The 19596-nt window shown below is 40.3% G+C and overlaps 1 protein-coding gene across 3 annotated transcripts in view; it reads right to left on the bottom strand.

The window, feature by feature from the left end:
• ptprq (protein tyrosine phosphatase receptor type Q) overlaps window positions 1–19596 on the bottom strand; it is a 71489-nt gene that overhangs the window by 8173 nt on the left and 43720 nt on the right. For all 3 annotated transcript variants that reach the window (XM_058751842.1, XM_058751843.1, XM_058751845.1), the window contains exons 33-45: window positions 16151–16462; window positions 15788–16063; window positions 13722–13873; window positions 13484–13625; window positions 12884–13165; window positions 10900–11223; window positions 9244–9362; window positions 8974–9160; window positions 8640–8881; window positions 7986–8052; window positions 7741–7899; window positions 945–1164; window positions 775–848 (exon numbers count right to left, since the gene is read on the bottom strand). In XM_058751842.1, coding sequence (XP_058607825.1) covers window positions 775–848; window positions 945–1164; window positions 7741–7899; window positions 7986–8052; window positions 8640–8881; window positions 8974–9160; window positions 9244–9362; window positions 10900–11223; window positions 12884–13165; window positions 13484–13625; window positions 13722–13873; window positions 15788–16063; window positions 16151–16462 — 2556 coding nt within the window. The remainder of the gene's footprint in view (window positions 1–774; window positions 849–944; window positions 1165–7740; window positions 7900–7985; window positions 8053–8639; window positions 8882–8973; window positions 9161–9243; window positions 9363–10899; window positions 11224–12883; window positions 13166–13483; window positions 13626–13721; window positions 13874–15787; window positions 16064–16150; window positions 16463–19596) is intronic.

The following is a 19596-nucleotide window of genomic DNA, read 5'->3' as shown; positions in this document are numbered from 1 at the left end:
AAATCACAGTCAATATTTATACACAGCAGAAGGAGTACCTGTTCACAATGAAATGTGTTGTTCTACAAGCCCAGCATTATAGAAGGTACGTGTATAAGAGCATAAGTACAGTAATTGAATGGTTTTAAATAAGTGTCTTATGCTCATCAAGGCAGCATTTGTTTGATCGGTAAAAACAGTAAAATTGTGAAATGTTATTACATTTTAAAATGACTGTTTTCTATTTGAATATATTTTAAAATGTAATTTGTCCTTGTGATGCAAAGCTGAATTTTCAGCATCATTACTCCAGTCTTCAGCATCCCATTATCCTTCAGAAATCACTCTAATATGATTTTTGGATGCTCAAGAAACAATACTTATTAAAACAGGTGTGCTGCTTAATTGTTATTTTTTTTTGCAAATCATAATGAATATGAAGTTATAAAGTTCTAAAAGAACATAATTTACTTGCAAATTATGTGTCCTAGCTAAATGAAAGTATTAATTAAAATCTGTCCCCAAAGTTTTGAGCAACAGTGTACATGAACAAGTAGAAATGCTAACAAGCAATATCAAGTTTTTGGGGAAAATATATAATATAAAGTCTCATACTAAAACTAAAATGAAATTATATTTTCATATTTGATAAATAATTTAGAAATAGAAATAAGAAAAAAAAAGTATGAAAATTTGAGAGGGAAAGAGGAAAGAGGAAAATGTGAGCGAGACATCACAGCTGGTCTAAGTGCATTAATACTGTAACAGTGCTTGTGTGCTACTTGCTTCCATTACCTGCGGTTCTGACCCTATCTGAGTACTCAGAGTCTGTGTACTGCCCACGGATGTTTGTTGCCCGAAACTTGAACCTACAACAAAAAATAAACAGTAAAAAACAGGTTAAAAAGACTCCTGGATTAAAATACTTACAACACAGATTAGTTGTGTGTGCGTATGTCTCTCACACATAATATGTTTTGGGTTTGAGGGGTCCGTTACAAAGTGTCTTGGCATCTTCAGACAGACAGCCCTCATCTGCTCCTATAACGTATGTGTTAGTGTTTGTGCTCATACGCTCTGCTTTCTCTGAGCACTTTGGGTTCAAGAAGCCCTCGTCGGTCAGGTATGGCGCAGTAGGGTAGAGGAAAACACTCTTCCAGTTGGACAGATTTCCGTAGTCCATCACTGCATCAACATCACAACAACAATATAACAATAAACCTTCCTAATGTTTTGACAGAAGTCTCATTTGGTCACCAAGGCTGCATTTATTTGATCAAAAATTCAGTAAAAACTGTAACATTGTGAAATAATACTACAATTTAAAATAATTGTTTTCTATTTGAATATATTTAAAAATGTAATTTATTCATGTGATACAAAGCTAAATTTTCAGCAGACATTAAAAATTATTTTTGCTCAAGAATAATTTCTTATTCTTATCAACGTTGAAAACATTTTTCAGGGCTATTTGATGAATAGTTCAAAAGAACGTCTCGGTTATGCATGTAACCCTCGTTCCCTGAAGGGGGGAATGGAGACGTTACGTTATAGTGACTGACATAAATAGGATCTCGCCAGTTGCCGCCAAGTCCCCCCACATCAGTTGGGACGGAAGATAGGACAGGGCTTAGGCAGAGATGAGAGCCACTGCTGTTCCGTACAGTGGGTATGGGTAACACTGGGAAAGCGTACCCAAGTAGGGGATCGCTATGGAAGCCGGATTGCTACGGAAGCCACATCCTGCATAAAGGAGGTACCATGTGGAGATTACACATATGGACTGGCCTAGGGCAGTACTACATATGGAAGTCTCTGAGGTAGACTGCCAGGGAAAGACACGGGCTCACCGTGAGGGGAGCCGTACCGTGGAAGAATACACATGTGGGATCACCCGAAGGGGAATCACTACACACGGGCACCTAGCCCAGCACAAGGGCTGACCTTGGGCAAACACAAGAGTGCTGGACCTGGCGTCTGGCGCTCCGCCACGCCTTACTGCCGAGGGTGCGGGAGGAACTTCAACAGGGTTCGCCAAGGGGAACTGAACTCGGAAGCAGTAAAAGGGCACGTATCCGGTCCGAAGAGGGGAATGGCGCAGCAAGCATGATCGACACCGAGCGGGTCCAGAGTTACTGGCCACCTGAGGCGAGTACATGGGAAGACACAGGCTTTACACGGAGATTATAGAATCTCGCAAACGTGTTAGGTGTCGCCCAGCCGGCAGCTCTACAGATGTCTGCTATCGAGGCGCCCTGTGCCAATGCCCATAAAGAAGCAATGGCTCTCGTAGAGTGTGCTTTTACTCCGAGGGGGCATGGCAAGCATTGGGCCTGGTAAGCTAGGACTATAGCCTCCACTATCCAGTGGGCAAGTCTTTGTTTGGAGACAGCCTTTCCCTTCTGCTGTCCTCCGAAGCAGACAAAGAGCTGGTCTGAGGTCCTGAAGCTCTGCGTGCGGTCCACGTAAAACGTGCAAGGCACGGATGGGACAGAGCAGAGCAATGACTGGGTCTGCCTCCTCCCGGAGCAGCGCTTGCAAGTTCAGGCGATTGCAAGTTGCAAGCGATTGGCGGGAAGAACACCAATCGACAAACAGGTTCCACTTCAGCCTGTAAGCGTGTCTTGTAGATGGGGCTCTAGCTGAAGTGATGGTGTTTATTACCGCTGGAGGTAGCCCACCTAGAACCTCCGCGTCCCGTCCAGGGACCACACGTGGAGATTCCACAAGTCTGGACGCGGGTGCCAGAGGGTACCCCCTTTCTAAGAAAGGAGATCCCTCCTCAGAGGAATTTGCCAAGGAGGGGCTATCGTGAGGAGCATCAGTTCTGGGAACCAAGTCCGGTTGGGCCAGTATGGCGCCAACAAAAGGACTTGCTCCTCGTTCTCCCTGACCTTGCACAGGGTCTGTGTGAGAAGACTCACCGGGGGAAACGCATATTTGCGTTGGCCCCGAGGCCAGCTGTGTGCCAGCGTGTCCGTGCCGAGGGTCCCCTCGGACAGGGAGTAAAACAGCTGGCAGTGGGACGTGTCCGGGGAGGCAAACAGGTCTACCTGGGCGTCCCAGAAGTGTCTCCAAATCAGCTGGACTGTCTCAGGGTGGAGTCGCCATTCTCCCGGAAGGGCGGGCTGATGTGAGAGCTCGTCAGCTGTACGATTGAGCTTGCCTGGGACATGAATGGTGCGAAGCGACCTCAGATGCTTCTGATTCCAAAGGAGAAGATGGCGGGCAAGTTGCGACGGGAGTGTAGACCGCCATGGTGGTTGATGTACGCAACGGTCGCAGTGTTGTCCGTACAGACTAGTACATGCTTGTTGTGTAGCAGCGATCTGAAGCGGCGCAGAGCAAGCCATACTGCTAGCAACTCGAGGCAGTTGATATGCCACTGCAGTCGGGACCCTGTCCAGAGCCCCGCAGCTGCATGCCCGTTGCACATGGCACCCCAGCCCATGACAGAGGCATCTGTTGATACAACAACATGCCTGGACACTTCATTTATGTCAGTCACTATGACGTAATGTCAAACGTGACTGACTGAAAGGGAATGTCTCGGTTACGTATATAACCCTCGTTCCCTGAAGGAGGGAAATGGAGATTTTACATCCCGTCGCCACAGTTGCTGTACCACTGCTGTACGGCCAGGGCACACAGTCTTGGCTCCTCAGCGAAAAACTGAGGTGCGTTTGCGCTTTCCTTTTATACCCGCGCTGTGGGGCGGGGTGCGCGTGACGAAACACGCCATTGGCTTGTTTTGTTAACACTTGAAGGTGACTGGGCTCTCTGGCGAGATCCCATTTACGTCAGTCACTGTGACGTAACGTCGAACGTGACTGACTGAAAGGGAACAGCATTTATTTGAACTAAGAATCTTTTGTAATATTTTAAATGTCTCTACTATCACCTTTGATCAATTTAATGCATCCTTGCTGAATAAAAGTGTTAAAGGGGTCCTGTTATGCTCTTTTACAAAGTCTTGATTTTGTTTTGGGGGTGTACTAGAACATGCTCTCATGCTTGGTGGTTCGAAAATCGCATTATTTTTCACATAATCTACATTATTACAATACCTTTCTCCCCAGCCTGGCACAAACTGCTCGATTAGTTCAGGGTCTGATGAAGGCACGCCTTCCGAAAAACGAAATGTGTTGTGATTGGTTAGCTGTCCCAGTGCGTTGTGATTGGCGAACAACTTAGACAGTGTTTCAGTACTGCCCCGCACCTTGCCAAAACAGCAAGTTCGTCAATCAGACCCCGAGAATATTGAACAAGAGGATTGCACAGAACCTTTGCATGCACGTATATTGCAAGACATATTAAAGTGGTAACGTTATTGTTTTTTTTGGCTAAATCACGTTTTAGATAGGATGTCAACAACAGCTTGTGCAACGGTAATATGTAGTATGTTTATTGTTCTTTAATTCTAACATTATAACATGAAACTGTTATACAGTTGAATTTAGTTATACCATAGTCCCACAGACTTATACTATTTGTGGCGGCATATATGCAAATTAATTCTCTGCCAGTGGGAGCCGCTGCTGGGAGCGGGAGAGAGCGAGGTTTCCCCGGTAACGCTGTACACAAAGCAGAGCTCCGCTCACATACGCTGCTTTATCAGACATTACATGCAAGATGAAATGAAAATGACATCCAAAATTTTTTGAAGATAGTCGGTTTCCTTCAGAAATACAGTGATATAAATACACCTGCACCAGGTTTCGATTTTGAAGCGTGCAGTGCTCAACCAAGCGTTCGCCCCACCCGCCAACCATTCGAATTTCCGTAGGCAGGATTTATTTTAATGATATTCTAATGGACCAATTTGTGATATCACAAATACAGTAAAACAACTTTGTAGTCCAAACGAGCTGTGTTCTTGAAAAGGGATTTAAAAAAAATGAAATATCTCCCTTTGGAGTGGACTTTGAGATTTGTAACTCTGTAGATCTTTTTATGCCCAAACATACACACTACACACTGACTAACATTCAAAAAGTGAAAAAGCATAATAGGACCCCTTTAATACCTTTAAAGGGGTGGTTTACTGCGATTTCAATATTTTCATTTTAAATAGTGTGTAATGTTGCTGTTGGTGCATGAACAGTATCTGCAAAGTTGCTGCGCTGAAAGTTCAACGTAAGCGGAGATATCATCTTTTAAAAATCAGGAAGTTTAATGCCTACAAAAACGACTCATATGGGACTACAACGAGATACTTCCCGGGTTGCATACGTAAAAAACCCATAAATTTGCATCAACCCCTCCCTCCGGAACATGCCAAAGAGGGGGCAAGGCCATGTTCTGCGGCTTTGTCGAAGAGGAAGAGTTATAGTGGAGAGTTGTAGCCATGCCGTCGAAACGGTGTTATTTTCACCCAGCTGTCAGGTCTTCTGTGTTCGGGCTTCCTACGGATGCTGTAGTTCGTCAACAATGGTTAAAATTTATGTTTGATTATGTTCCTGACAATTACAATCCTAATTTAACTCTCTGTGCTGCGCATTTTACGGAAGACAGCTTCCAGAAGTTCAATGCCGGATTCACACAGAAACTATTACTAAAACATGGAGCAGTTCCAACTTTAAAACCAGAGGCAGCAGTTGTTGGGCCACAACCTGTGAGTAAGATTTCATAATTTTAAATGTATTTGCATGTATAATTTCAGACGTAATGTTTTAGTTTTATCAAGGACGTAAACAAATGCCAACGCTGGCTTTAGTAACCAGTTAGTTAAATTTCGTGTGTCTATGACAAACGCGTACAAACATTTTGGACCCGAATTTGTAATTATGTACTAATTTTGTAAATGTATTTTCCATGTATAATTTATGACGTAATTTTTCGATTTGATCAAGAACGTAAACACAAGCCAACACTGGTTATAGTAGCCAGTTAGTTCGATGCTATTTTGTGTGTATAAGACAAACGTGTACGAACTTCAAAAAATTATATGTAATCACAACAGCAAACTTCCATTCAGAAATGTTTTGTAAGAGCCGTGTTTGCGGACGTTCTGCTTGACTCTCTTCATTACCGCTTTCTGGGTCTGATTCTGGCTCAAACTGATACGGCAATATTGACACCATTATTTACATTTGACCGGAGCACATGCAACTGTCGCCCGTAAAGGGAATGGGTGCGAAGTTTCTGGACAATGTGCAGTATGCAGTTTAGCCAATCACAACACACCGGCCCAACTAACCAATCTGAGTCCATTGCCTGTTTCTGAGGGAGTGGTTTCATAGAATCAGGAAGTCAACCGGTCGTTCAAATGACAGAGGAGAAAATGGCTTACAATAAAGCTGAAATATATGAAAAATAAGGCGTTTTTTAACAAACGAAACACGAAGACATGTTATATTGCACCCCATAAACACAATCAAGCGAAGAAAAAAAGCAGTAAACCACCCCTTTAAAAAATCTCCTTAAAATGTTAGCTGCCATTATTAATAGTGTTAAAGGGTTAAGGTTAGTGTTTTACTCACCCTCAAAGCATCCTAGGTGTATACGACTTTCTTCTTTCAGACGAATCTGATCGGAGTTGTATTAAAAATTGTCCTGGCCCCTCCAAGCCTTACAATGGGGTAAGCGGGTGCTTTTTGTCAACAGTTCAGAAGACGTGAAATAAAGTGCACGTATCCGTAATAAAATGTGCCTCCGGGGGGGGGGTGAATAAAGGCCTCTTGTAGCAAATCCATGTCTTTTTGTAAGATAAATATCCATGTTTCAAACGTAATAAATACTTTTTTCTCACTTCCGCTGATTGTGGTATGCGGAAGCCGGATGACGTAGGACGTATGTGTTGCACGCGCGCCTCTGAGCTATGCAGGTGCAAAGGAAACAAAGTTTCCTTACTTTAGCAAAGTAAGCTAATAAACTCCTCTTGGCTAATATCGAAATCCTCCAACATTTTTCTTTACAAATCCTTGTTTTGTGCTTCTAATTCGTGACCGGTGTTTTGTTTTGTTCTCTCTCCACATTTGTCCCTAATCACGCAACGCCAACATCCTACATCATCTGCCTGGACGGCTTCAGCATACGATAGTCAGCGGAAGTGGGAAGAAAGTGTTTATTACATTTGAAATATAGATATTTATCTTACAAAAATGCATGGATTCACTTAGGGCTGGGACAATAAATCGTTGCAGAATCGATTCCTGGATCGATTCTGATATTTTCTGAATGCATCGCGATTCCTCTGGAATCGATTCTGAGCTTAAATTATAACAGCAGATGGCGCTCTACTCTAGTTTTTGTCTGCACACTCAAATGCTCATGAAGAAGAGTGCTGAAGAGCGCTTGTGTGTTTAATAATGTAAACACAGCCCACTGTGAACACCCTTGTAAATTGCTTCAACCTTTTCGAATTTTATGAATGATTATTTTAGGTTCAAGTGTGTGTAAGGATTTGGAAACAAGCAGAGCACGGCTGTTTCTAAGGCATGCAGTGCCATCTGCTGTTAAAATCTAAGCTCAGAATCGATTCCAGCGGAATCGCGATGCATTCGGAAAAAATCAGAATCGATCCAGGAATCGATTCTGCAACGATTTATTGTCCCAGCCCTAGATTCACTACAGGAGGCCTTTATTCACCCCCCATAGCCGTGTGAGGCACATTTTATTATGGATGGGATTGGACAACTCTGATTGGATTCGTCTGAAAGAAGAAAGTCATATACACCTAGGATGCTTTGAGGGTGAGTAAAACACAGGCTAATTTTCAATTTTGGTTGAACTAACCATTTAAATGTCATTTTTTAATACCTGCCGGTTCAGAAACAATGACCTGGACTTTTCTGATTGGTCCATGGTCATCTGTAAAGAAACATTCAGGCATCTCAATGGTGATGGTCTTGGAGGTAGAGATGATGACACCTGCGTTGTTCAGAGCAGCCCGTGGCCTCCTCAACGGTTTGGGTGGCGCTAAATAAACCGGTCAGAATCTTAAAATGACAGTCACTTTAGTAACATAGTACAGCTGACTTACAAAGCGTTAGGTTTTCTCATACCTTTCACACCTGTGGTGACCTGAACCTCTGAACTTGGTCCTAAACCTGCTCCATTCACAGCTGCAATCTGCAACAAGTACAAAACAAATGCATTTGACCTATTTGTGGAAGTCAATAAACAACTACAAGTACCATTCTGTGCAGGTGAAGTTTTAGTATTTAAAACCAAAGGAATGAAAACATGATTTAAAAGACTGATGCAAATATTGCTTTCCATTTTTGGAGCTGCCTTCTCTGTTGTTACCTAGATACGGTTTTAAATAGCTGCTGCTAGTGCTCACTGTGGTATTGGATGATGCAAACGTACCACAGTTCCGTACAATCTCAGAAAAAAAGGTCAAAAAGCTGTCTTTGGGGTGGTACCCTTTTAAAAGGTACTAATATGTACTTTTAAAGTCGTAATATGTACCTTTAGATTACTAATATGCACTATTTAGGTGTAAATTGGGTACAAAGATGTACCTTTTAGCTTTTGTACCTCAGGGTACTGCTCCACTGACAGCTTTGTACCTTTTTTTCTGTGAGTATATGAACGAGAATGAGACCTGTGCATGTAGGGGAAGAGGCTGCAGATGCACTTTAGACCAAACAATCAAATCAAAGGAAAAAAATTGGTGTGAATGCCCCTAAAATGTTTAGGTTTTAGTTTCCTACCCTTATGCTGTAATTGAATCCACCCTTCAGTCCATCTATAATGGCCGTCATGGTTTTATTAAGGTTGCTGATCACAGACAGGCTGTTTATGTAGAAGTCCAGTTGTCCGTTTCGATAGATGGTGACGTGGTAGGCACTGATGTTTCCGTTCGGCTCATCCGGTGGAGAGAACGTTACATAAACACGTGTCACTTCCTCTGGGATCACTGTCAATGTCACGTTTTTGGGAGGATCCTTGGGCTCTGGGAAAACATGACCATGAATGTCACAAATAAGTTATGCACGCATGCATTCAATGGATATCTGATAATCAAGCATGCATAAACATCCTCACCGTCCTCTAGGGTTCTGACGAGGATGGGTTCAGATGCTTTGCCGTCTGTGCGAGCATTGGAAAGCTGCCCCGTGAAGGCGGTGATGGTAATAGAGTATAGGGTAAAGGCAGTCAGGTTCCCGATAACCACCGTCCTGATCTCCTCTGAATGCCGCACTAGGCTTATGTTATATCCCGAACCATCCAACTGAAAGAGGACAGAGAGAAATTGAAGTAGAAAATTTCAGCAAGTCAACAGATGAACCAGATTTCTCAAGTTTATGAACTCACAGCAGTGATGTCAATGATGTATGAGGTGGGCCCTGAGATGACCGATGGTTCGTCCCACATAATCTTTAACCCAGTGGGAGAAGGAAACGCTGATATGGCACTAGGGGGGGCATCAGGGTCTAAGACAAAAAGATAGAGATGGAAAGGAAAAATAAGGGTTTGCTTTATGCAAATGACAACCCAAGAGAAAATTATGTAGCTCAAAAGCTCAGGAGACTTAATAAATGTTTCCTCTAAGCTGCACTTCTCATATTGCTCCCACGTAGACTAAAGAACAGTCTCTGCAAAAGGCAAATGTGTGGAAAAGAATCAAAGCTAATGGATTGGGCAGCATTTCGACAACATTGTCCATTGATTTTCAGTATGGAACTAAAATCATGAGAATGCAGCTCTGATTCTCAGGGGAAACATCTTACAAATAGCAAACTCAAGCAAAAGTCTCCTATTGCTGTCTAGGATAAACATACAAGACATTAAAGGGGTCACATGATGCGATTTCTTGTTTTCCTTGTCTTTGGTGTGTTATGTAGCTGTTTGTGCATGTATACGATCTGCAGAGTTACAAAGCTCAAAGTCTCCCACAAAAGGATTTATTCTATCTAAAAGAGAAGGCAGATCCAGACCAGGCTAAACCGCCTCATTAAAACAAACCAAATTCACAAACCCCCACATGTCTACGTCATGGTGTGGAAATATTTGCGTAATGTCGCCCAAATGTTCAAGCAAAGAAAGTAGTGCTGATGCAGCCATGTCAGGGAGGCGCTGTGTGTTTCTAGGTGAAAGCAAAAGCACTTTATTTGGCCTTCTGAAAGTAGGTGCAATTAGGAATCATTGGTTAAGATTTGTTTAAAACAGAACAGCACAACCCAAATGTTTGAATTTGTGCAACGCATTTTATGGATGACAGTTTTGTGAACCTAGAGTACAAGGCTGGCTGTGCACAAAGGCTATTTCTAAAAAAAAAAAAAAAAAGGGTCAATTCCGACTTTGCTATGACAATCTGGCGCTGCGGAATCAGCGACTGTAGGTATATTTTGTTATTAGTCTAAGTATTTGCTATAGAATGTTGAAATGCGGAGTTTTGTGCGGACACGTCGTGTGTATGTGTGTGTGTGTGTGTGAGAGAGAGAGAGAGAGAGAGAGAGAAAGACAGGGTCACATCAGCTGTCTTAATCACGGCTTGTGTACTGCAAATACATACGAGCATCATCATCACTGTGTCTGTCTCGCAACTCTGTTCCCATTTCGGGCTTGAACTAATGGTAAAACTAAGGACATTATTAACTGTCTTTATATTTACTTTGAAAGCTGAAGCTCGTGATTATGGTACACTTCCGACGCGTGCTTGTGGTGTTTGGCCAATCACAATGCACTGGGTCAGCTGGCCAATCAGAGCAGACTGCGCTTGTCGGAAAGGAGGGGCTTTGTAGAAAACGACGCGTTTGAGAGAGGTGGGGCATAGAGGAACTACAATAATATACAGTATTTGAAAAATAATGTGTTTTTTGAACATTAAAGCATGTCAACATATTCGTGTTACACCAAATACACAAAATAATGATCTTTAAAATAGCATCATATGACCCCTTTAAAGAGATCTCATTTGTGATTTTTTTTCTTTTCTTATGGGAATATTTTTATGCATGTTTAACATACTTCCTGCGAGTGTCTGCGTGTGAATCCAGTCGGAGGGTTCTCCGGCTCCAGCCCTGGTGAACGCCACCAGTCTGATACGGTACTCTCTATATTTCAGCAGAGGGGAAAGTGTGACTTCACTGGTTACTCCTTCAACCCACTCCACAAGCTCACTCTCCACACAGGACTTCATGTGCTGCTCTGGCTCACAATTTCTTGCCAATTTCTGAATCTCTAGATTATAACCCTGCAACAGACCAGGAACATGGACGGGACGCTGCCAGCTTAGAGACACACTGTCAGAGGTAACATCCATTATAGTCAGCGACTGGGGCGGACCAGGAACTGCAGAAAGAGAAAGAAACAATCTGCATTATCATGTCTGTGCCACAAATGGTGCAGAATAAATTACATGCCAAAGTTTAATACTTCGATACTTAGTGTTAGGGTTTTTGACACAGATTTGGAAATGTAGCATTAGAGCCCTGCACGGGCCTCAAATATAGGCCCGAGTCCGACCCGAGCCCGACTTTTTTTCCCCTTCTCCCAAAACAACTCATACTACTGTTTCAGCTACGCTGCGAAAAATGCTTTTCTTCCTTAGATTTTTTGTCTTGTTTCCAGCCAAAATATCTAAAAATTCTTAAATCAAGAAGTATTTTCTAGACAAGTAAAAATAATTGTCTTGTTTTCAGAAAAAATAAGTCAAAATTAAGTGAGTTTTTGCTTGGAACAAGCAAAATAATCTGCCAATGGGGTAAGCAAAATAATCTTGTTTTCTGTTTGAAATAAGATTAATTTGCTTACCCCATTGGCAGATTATTTTGCTATTTCTCAGCTTCTTGTCTGTGTGACGTCACGCAGACCAAGGCCGCTCCCACGATAGTTGGTTGACATTGGTGTTTTACCTTAGACCTGCCCTGAGTGAGCTGTCATCTGTCCGCCATTGTTTCACCGCCGGAGCAGACGTAGACAAGAATGTCTCCTAAGCGATTGAGGTTTTGGATGTAATAATGAACATAGCAGTCGTCATTTACTCCTGACATCTGAGCCGCTGAAGACGCAGAGCATTAACGTTTGTTTTTGAAGGGAATGCATCCTCCAATCTACCTTAATGCATCTATGTTCGCGCGAATCATTCGTGATCTAGCTTCACCTACAGAAGAAGTGAGTATAAGGTTTTTTTATTAATCTTTGCAAATCGCCTTTCCTAATAACGTGCTACTTAGCAAGTTCTGCGGCTAAATGCGGCTAAAGTTTACATTCTGTCAGAGAGTGGCTCGGAAGAGAGGGGCGGGGTGAGCAGAGCACATTCAAATTTAAAGCAACATGCTACAAAACAGCTTGCTCTGAAAAGCTGTTTTTGGCAAGGTTAAAAGGGTGTTTTTTCCACTACCATTGAGAAAATTTAACCAAACTATGTTATGGAGTTTTTATTAAGACCCTAAAGAATCATATCAAATTGTGGAAAATGACCCCTTTAAATACAAGTCCTCTATCTATAATATCACCTTCTAAAGTGAAAAAGTTATAAGAGAGAAATATGCACAGATTAAGCACCGTTTACAAGTGAAAACGGTCCAAAACAGTTCTAAACTAATATGTTGGTGGATTTTGATGCGGGAGGACGACAGGGCATGGACTTTTCACAGGAGGAAGCGTTATTATGGATTTTGGACTCTATGGGTATTTTGGCAACAGTTTAGAGTTAAAACATCTTAATTATGGATTTATTTCTCACAAACATGAAGCTTTTCACTTCACAAGACATTAATTGATGGACTGGAATAGTGTGGATTACTTGCAGATTTTTGTGACATTTTATCAGCTGTTTGGACACTCATTTTGACGGCACCCATTCACTGCAGAGGATCCACCGGTGAGCAAGTGATGTAATGCTACATTTCTCCAAATTTGTTCCAATGAAGAAACAAACTCATCTACATCTTGGATGGCGTGAGGGAGAGTAAGTTTTCAGCAAATCTATCCCTTTAAGTCATGATACCTGACTCTGGTGGAGTGTGTGCAGTGCAGTTGGCTTCCTCCCCTATTCCAGCTGAATTAACTGCAGCCACGCTGATGACATAGAAAGCGTTAGGTGACAGGCCGATGAAAGTGTGCACCACTGTGTGTGTGAGCATGAGAGGATGAGCCTCCTCCTCTAGATCTCCAGAGCGAATAAGGTAGTACAGAATCTCTCCGTTAGGATGAATCGGAAGCTCCCATTCCATGTACACTGAATTCCAATCCAATCCAGAGCAGGTCAGATTCCCGATGGCATCTGACACTGAAACATACACATCAACACCACAGATATATCTTAATTTCTCCTTCATTTGATCGCTAAGACTCTGCTTTTTGATATTTGAAATATCAAACAAATTCAAATTTCAAAGCCAAGACTTAAAACCTAAAAAGACAAGATTTAAAACCTAAAGTTTAACAAAAGTTTAAACTTTTTAAAGATTTTTTTTTTTTTTTACATTTTCCGTAACAGATTTCGCATTGACAATAATGAGAAATGTGTTTTGAGCACCAAATGAGCATATTTAGAATAACTTCTGAAGGATCATGTGACACGACTGGATGTGTGAGTGTGTATTACCTGATTCATTGGTGGTGAATACGACAGGCAGGCTATACTGATCCCCATTTCCTGCTCTAGTGAATGCGCACACGCTGATTTCATATGAATTATGAGGTCTAAAGCCACTCAGCTCTGCTTGTGTGGATGCATCTGATGAGTTCTTGGGTAAACAAAGGCATATGAAGTTTAATTTACACACAGAGAAAAATGTGAGAACATAATCAATCACACTACATAGACATAGGGGTGTAATTACCTGATAACTGAAAGAGTATGTGTTTAGTTCGAGTATTCGGAATCCGTAGTGCTGGACGATTCCATTTGGCTCTGGACTTGGTTCCCACTGAAGCCACACTGAATTCACAGTGTGGTTAAAAATAATCAGATCACGTGGTGGAGACATTGGGACTGGACACACAAAAAAGCACATAAGACATTAGACACATTAAGTCTGCACATTTATAATTGTATGAATTTGCAAAGTAGGATATTCAGCTTTGAAATTAGGACTTCAGATTTCAAATTACAATTTTCAAATGTCAAACTTTATTTATAAAATTTTTAAGGCAAGACTTAATACGTAAGTAATTACCATTTTAGGGTTATTGCCCTTGTGTTGTTTTGTGTTGTTTATGTTGCATATAACAAAATTTATGTGTGCATTCCCAGTCAACAATTTGATCTCACAATGATATCACCATGAGCTCACATGATTCTCATGGTGTGGTCACAATGTGTGTGTCACAGTGAGCTAAAAGTGGAACCACACAGCATACTCACTGTGTGCTCATACTATGTTCACAATGTGAGGTCATAGCACACTCACTGTGCGCTCATACTGTGGTCAATGTGAGGTCACTGCACACTCACTATGTGTTCATATTGTAAGCTCAACATGTGAGACCACTGTCATATCATTGTGTTAAACTCATTCTGTTAATTTAGTGTGAGTTAACTGTGATCTAAAAGTTGTCTAATATTGGTCAGTTATATCGCAAACATGTAGAATTTAATATTTTATTTCCTTCAAAGTATTTCTACAATTCAGTTTCCTTGTTTATTTTGATTTATTTTCAGTTTGGTGTTGGTATTTGACAAACATTTCAATTTGACAGATACATTCTGCTTCTGGTGTTGTTTTGGTGACTCCTTTTCGGTTTTTCCTTTTCTCCTATTCTTAACTTGTGAATAGCAAATAAAGAAACCACTCACCATTGCTCCAGAACAAAACGGCAATTCCACGGTCGAAAGACTCTGACACAAATGTAAATCACTGTAGTGATGTTCGATTCCTGAATGAATTGTTCTTTAAGCTTTCATTCATAGGATGTAACTGAACTGAATCAAATTTTAGTTCTGGGCTGTTCGAATCCTGGCTCAAGGACCTTTCCCGATCTCGCCCACCTCTCTCTTTCCACTTCTCTTCTTATCAGATCTAAACTGTCCTATCATAAAAAAGGCAAAAATGCCAAAAATAAATCTTAAAAAAATACCCTGTAAATTCATTTATGTAGAGAAATGTAAATTAATTGTACTATAGTTTATTGTGCATGCAGATTAGGCTATATTTTAAGTTGTAACACGAAATCAAGGAGCTTATAAGGAGTTTATCTCTCTATATACTTTAGACATCTAGAGCATATCAGTGTTTCTGCATCAATGTATGTAATGTGTGCTGTAGGTGTGAAACTTTTAGGAATCTTATCAAAGATGTAGATGATCTTATCCCCACTGAACAATATTTAAACTGCCTCCTTACAACCTGCTCAAAATTGAATTCATAATGAGCTCACGCATTATTCACTCTGTGAGGATCACAGTATCGTTTGACCTCACAATGAGCTCACATACTATTCACATGGTGAGGATCACAGTATGAGGATTGTGTGATGTCACTGTGATCATCGCATAATCTCACGTGTTGACTGGGTTTTAAAATTTAATAAAAAGTTTATAACAAAAAAAGTTTTACTTTAAATTTAAATTTTTAAATTTCAAAATGTCAGACAAATTTCGAATTCAAATTTTAAAGCCACGCCTTAAAGATCTAATGTCTAACAAAAGTTTACATTTTTGAAGATCAAACATCAGACTTCAAATTCTATTTCCGTTTTAAAAATGTAAATATCAAACAAATTCCAAATTCAAATTTTAAGAGAAAAGATTTAAACAATTTTACATTTTCAAAGATCAAACAAAATACTTTTTTTTTTTAAATATTCAAATATCAAAAACTCCACATTCAAATTCTAATTTAATTAAAATATTTCAGTTTTGAACAGATCAGTTCCTCTAGAAAAACAATAAAGATGCATCTCTGACCTGCTTCATCAGTATGCAGTGGAATAATCACGGATGGACCGACACCTATGCGGGTGACTGCAGCGATGGAGAGATTGTAAGGTGTAAATGGAGTGAGTTCCGAGAGCATTAGGTGTGTTTCAGTGGTGTAGGTTCTGTTGACGGTCCCAGGACCTTGTAAAGCTACAGCATAATCTATGATCTCGCCATTGGCTTCCACCGGGGGGAACCATGACACATGGATGGAGGTGCTGGAGAGATTCCTACTAGCTCCAGGCAACGGAGGAGAACTTGGGACTGTCAAAACACAGACACACAATAGTTTTCAATCAGTAAGTATGCTTTATATAAATGTACATGTAAAAAACAAGAAGTGATGCATACAATCTTCATCTGTTCGCAGGTGTAGCATTACAGTGTGGTTTACGGCCGATCCTGCACTGGTTGCCGGGGTGACTTTTATGATGTAGGGAAAATACTTCCTGAGCTTGGTGAAAAGGTAGATGTTGTCTGTGGTAGTTTTGGCGATGGTGATGTTAACCGTGCGGTTGATGGACGGGTGGGTCATACCCGCCTCTTGGAGGCTCAGCTGATAGAAGACTCTGCCGTTGGGCTCCAGAGGGGGGTCCCAGCTGATCACTACAGCCGTAGAGCTATAGATCGTAGCAGTGAGGTTGTGGACGGGACCACTCGGCACTGCACGGGGGGAGGATGTAGAAGAGATACAATTAATAATGTGTGAAGAGCGACTAACGGTTACACTTTAGAACGGGGAACAAATCATTGCAGTAAATAGTAAATGCAATAAATGTTGTTTCAATGTGCAACCAAGAAATGGAATGAGGCTTTGTTCCCCAATCTAAAGTAACAAAATTAGGGTTCATCTCATGAAAACTTGCAATATTAGGACATATTTCACCTCAAAAAATGAAGCCTATTAAAGGACTATTAAAAGGTCTTCATAAAGATCATAAATCATAAAAAAGATGATAAAAAATCTTAAAGGTCCTAAAACTGACTTCAATAAAAATAAATAAATAAAAAACTAATTAGGATTTTATTTGAATATATAATATATATATTTTTAAATCTTAAGTGTGAAATATGACCCAGAAATTGAGAATCACCCATCAGATGTACAAAGAACTATCCTTTTAATTAATTAATTAATTTATGCTTAAATAAAGCATAAATGGCACACTGCAACATCAAATCAGTCAACAATTCAAACCAGTCAACAATTATAGTGGTTAAAAGCAGTGAAGATAAATGAATGCGTTTCTTAAACCTATCTTAAACCAAGAGATTAAAATATTCATACAAAAAATACAAAAGCACACATACAACACACACATGGACATGATATTCAGCAATTACACACTTCTGGGAATCTGTGGAAGTGAAAAATGGTAAATGGTAAATAAACTCCGGCACAGCGTCTGCAAAATCCAGAGTCAAGATCACAGATATAGAAAAGGAGAGAGAAGCAGAGAAAGACAGGCTGATTGTGTTAGTAAGAAAATCCATCTGGAGCATGTTCTGTGTCCGAGATATTGCTTTGGGCTGAACTGAGCTGCTGAAGCTGGGTGATTCTCCTATAACTGCAAACCGATCAGATACAATCACTCACAAAGAGCCAAACAGGACCATGGCATTATTTATTCATATAGAACACTTTCAAAATCTCAGACACCCGGGGAGAAAAACCTTCATCTGTCTCAGAAGGTCACCTCTGCACCGTTTTTCCCAAAATCACACAAAAACAGTTTGTTATGACTATTACATAAAACCTTGACACACGGTATAGATTTTGAAACCAGGTTAACATATTCACATAAACATATAAAGTATGAAATAATTTATTTTAGTGTTCAAATATTGCTCTTTAATAGCTCAGAACATCAAATGTACTGTACTTCTCAATTGTTTCTTTTAGGAATCAGCTCAGATGTTACTCCTAAAAGTAAAAGGAGAGCAAACGAGCTGACATTTAATAATAGCGTAGAGCTATGAAAATAAAGTAGATAGCTGCTCAGATCATTTGCTTTCATGAGTAATGTTTGAGTTCATATCGAGATCTCTGACCTGTAGATTTTGGCAAATCTGCGTACAATTTGAGATCTCTTTTGAGATACATGACATTACTGGGCTTTTTTTCTCAGCACAAACATATGAGAAGCAGGACACAAAAAAATCTCCAATTGCTCTCAAACAGGAAGTTTTACAATATTTCTTAAGTCAAATTGACACATCTACAATATTCTCGAAGACAAATATATAACATGTTACATAATGTACCCAGAAACTTACAGCAACGCGCTATTTTCTATTTTCAACAAATCCTGTGAGAGGAAATGCAAGCTGGGATAGTCTAGAGACCGACAAATAAAAGGCTTTGAGATCAGACGCACTCGGTCTCGTGGTGAGGGCTCAACAATCCCAGTTTGCAGCTTGAAGGAAGTTGTCTCCTTTCACAAAATGTGCTGAATCTGTGTGTGTGCATGCATGTGGGTGTGTTTATGAGTTTCAGTGTGATTTTTTTGGAGCGTAATCTGTTGGAAAAGTGGTGCAGAGCTGTGCTTCTCCCCTGAGTGTGTGAGGAGACTGACCGTCCTCTAATGTGGTGAAGTTTAGATGGGGACTGAACACTCCCCCATCACCAACAGAAGTGCTGGAACTCATCCATACACTGTACTCATGTCCTGCCCTCAGATCAGACAACACCAACCAGTGCTCTGAACCCGGAACTGTCTACAGAGAGAAAAAGAGAACATGGTCATTCACTGCACGACTGAATCAGCATTTCATTCTGAGTTTAAAATGCGTGTATTTGAGTTGGTCTAGCTATTCTTAGAGGTTAATTCCTTTACAAAAAGTACTGTGGTGGTTCATCATTTACTTACCCTCCTCTTGTTCAAAACCTGTGTGAGTTTCTTTCTTCTGTCGAATACAAAATAAGATATTTTGAAGTATGTGAGTAACCAAACAGCTGACAGTAGCCACTAAATTCAGTCTTTAGTATTTTTCATATACTATGGAAGTCAATGGCTACCGTCAACTGTTTGGTTGCCCACATTCTTTAAAATATCTTATTTTATGCTTAACAGAAGAAAGAATCTCAAACAGGTTTGGAACAACTTCAGGGTGAGTAAATGATGACAAAATTACATTTTTTGGGGGAACTATTCCTTTAAATGTTACATGTCCAAAAACTGTTTTTCTACTTATTTCTTTATGATTTCTGCACAACTAATCAGGATTGTAAAACCTGCCAAAGGTATTTTATCTAATGAGGATATCAAGACAAGAAAAACAACCTTAAAGGTTATTAATATCTTAATTCATGTCTTAAAACAAATCATATCTACAGTAAATTGCAGTTAGACTACACTGTCTGCTAATTAGGTGTGACAAGTTTCCAGTGACAGCCAATTTAGTTTAAAAAAGAAAAGAAAAAAAAGAACATATTAAAAACATATTACAAAGATTTTGCATTGAGTTGATCAAACGTGACAGTAAAGACTTCTTTTAAACTTTAAACTAAGAAATCAGCATATTAGAATGATAACAATCAGCAAATCAGCATATTAGAATGATTTCTGAACGATCATGTGACACAAATTCAGCTTTGCATCACAGGAACAAATGACATTTTAAAATATATTTAAATAAGAGAATAGAACACCATCATGTTTAGTGTTTCCAAAAAGATCAATACTCATCTCTGTTAGTGTATATACCTGTGTATACTTTGTGTTGTTTTTTGTATTGTCTGTGTAGTAGATGGTATAGTATTGGATGATGCCGTTGGGTTGGTTTGGAGGACTCCA

The sequence above is a fragment of the Onychostoma macrolepis genome, chromosome 18, assembly GCF_012432095.1.
Source record: "Onychostoma macrolepis isolate SWU-2019 chromosome 18, ASM1243209v1, whole genome shotgun sequence".
Lineage (NCBI taxonomy): Eukaryota > Metazoa > Chordata > Actinopteri > Cypriniformes > Cyprinidae > Onychostoma > Onychostoma macrolepis.
The sequence above is the reverse complement of the archived record's forward strand: the minus strand, read 5'-3'. Positions and strand labels throughout refer to the sequence as shown.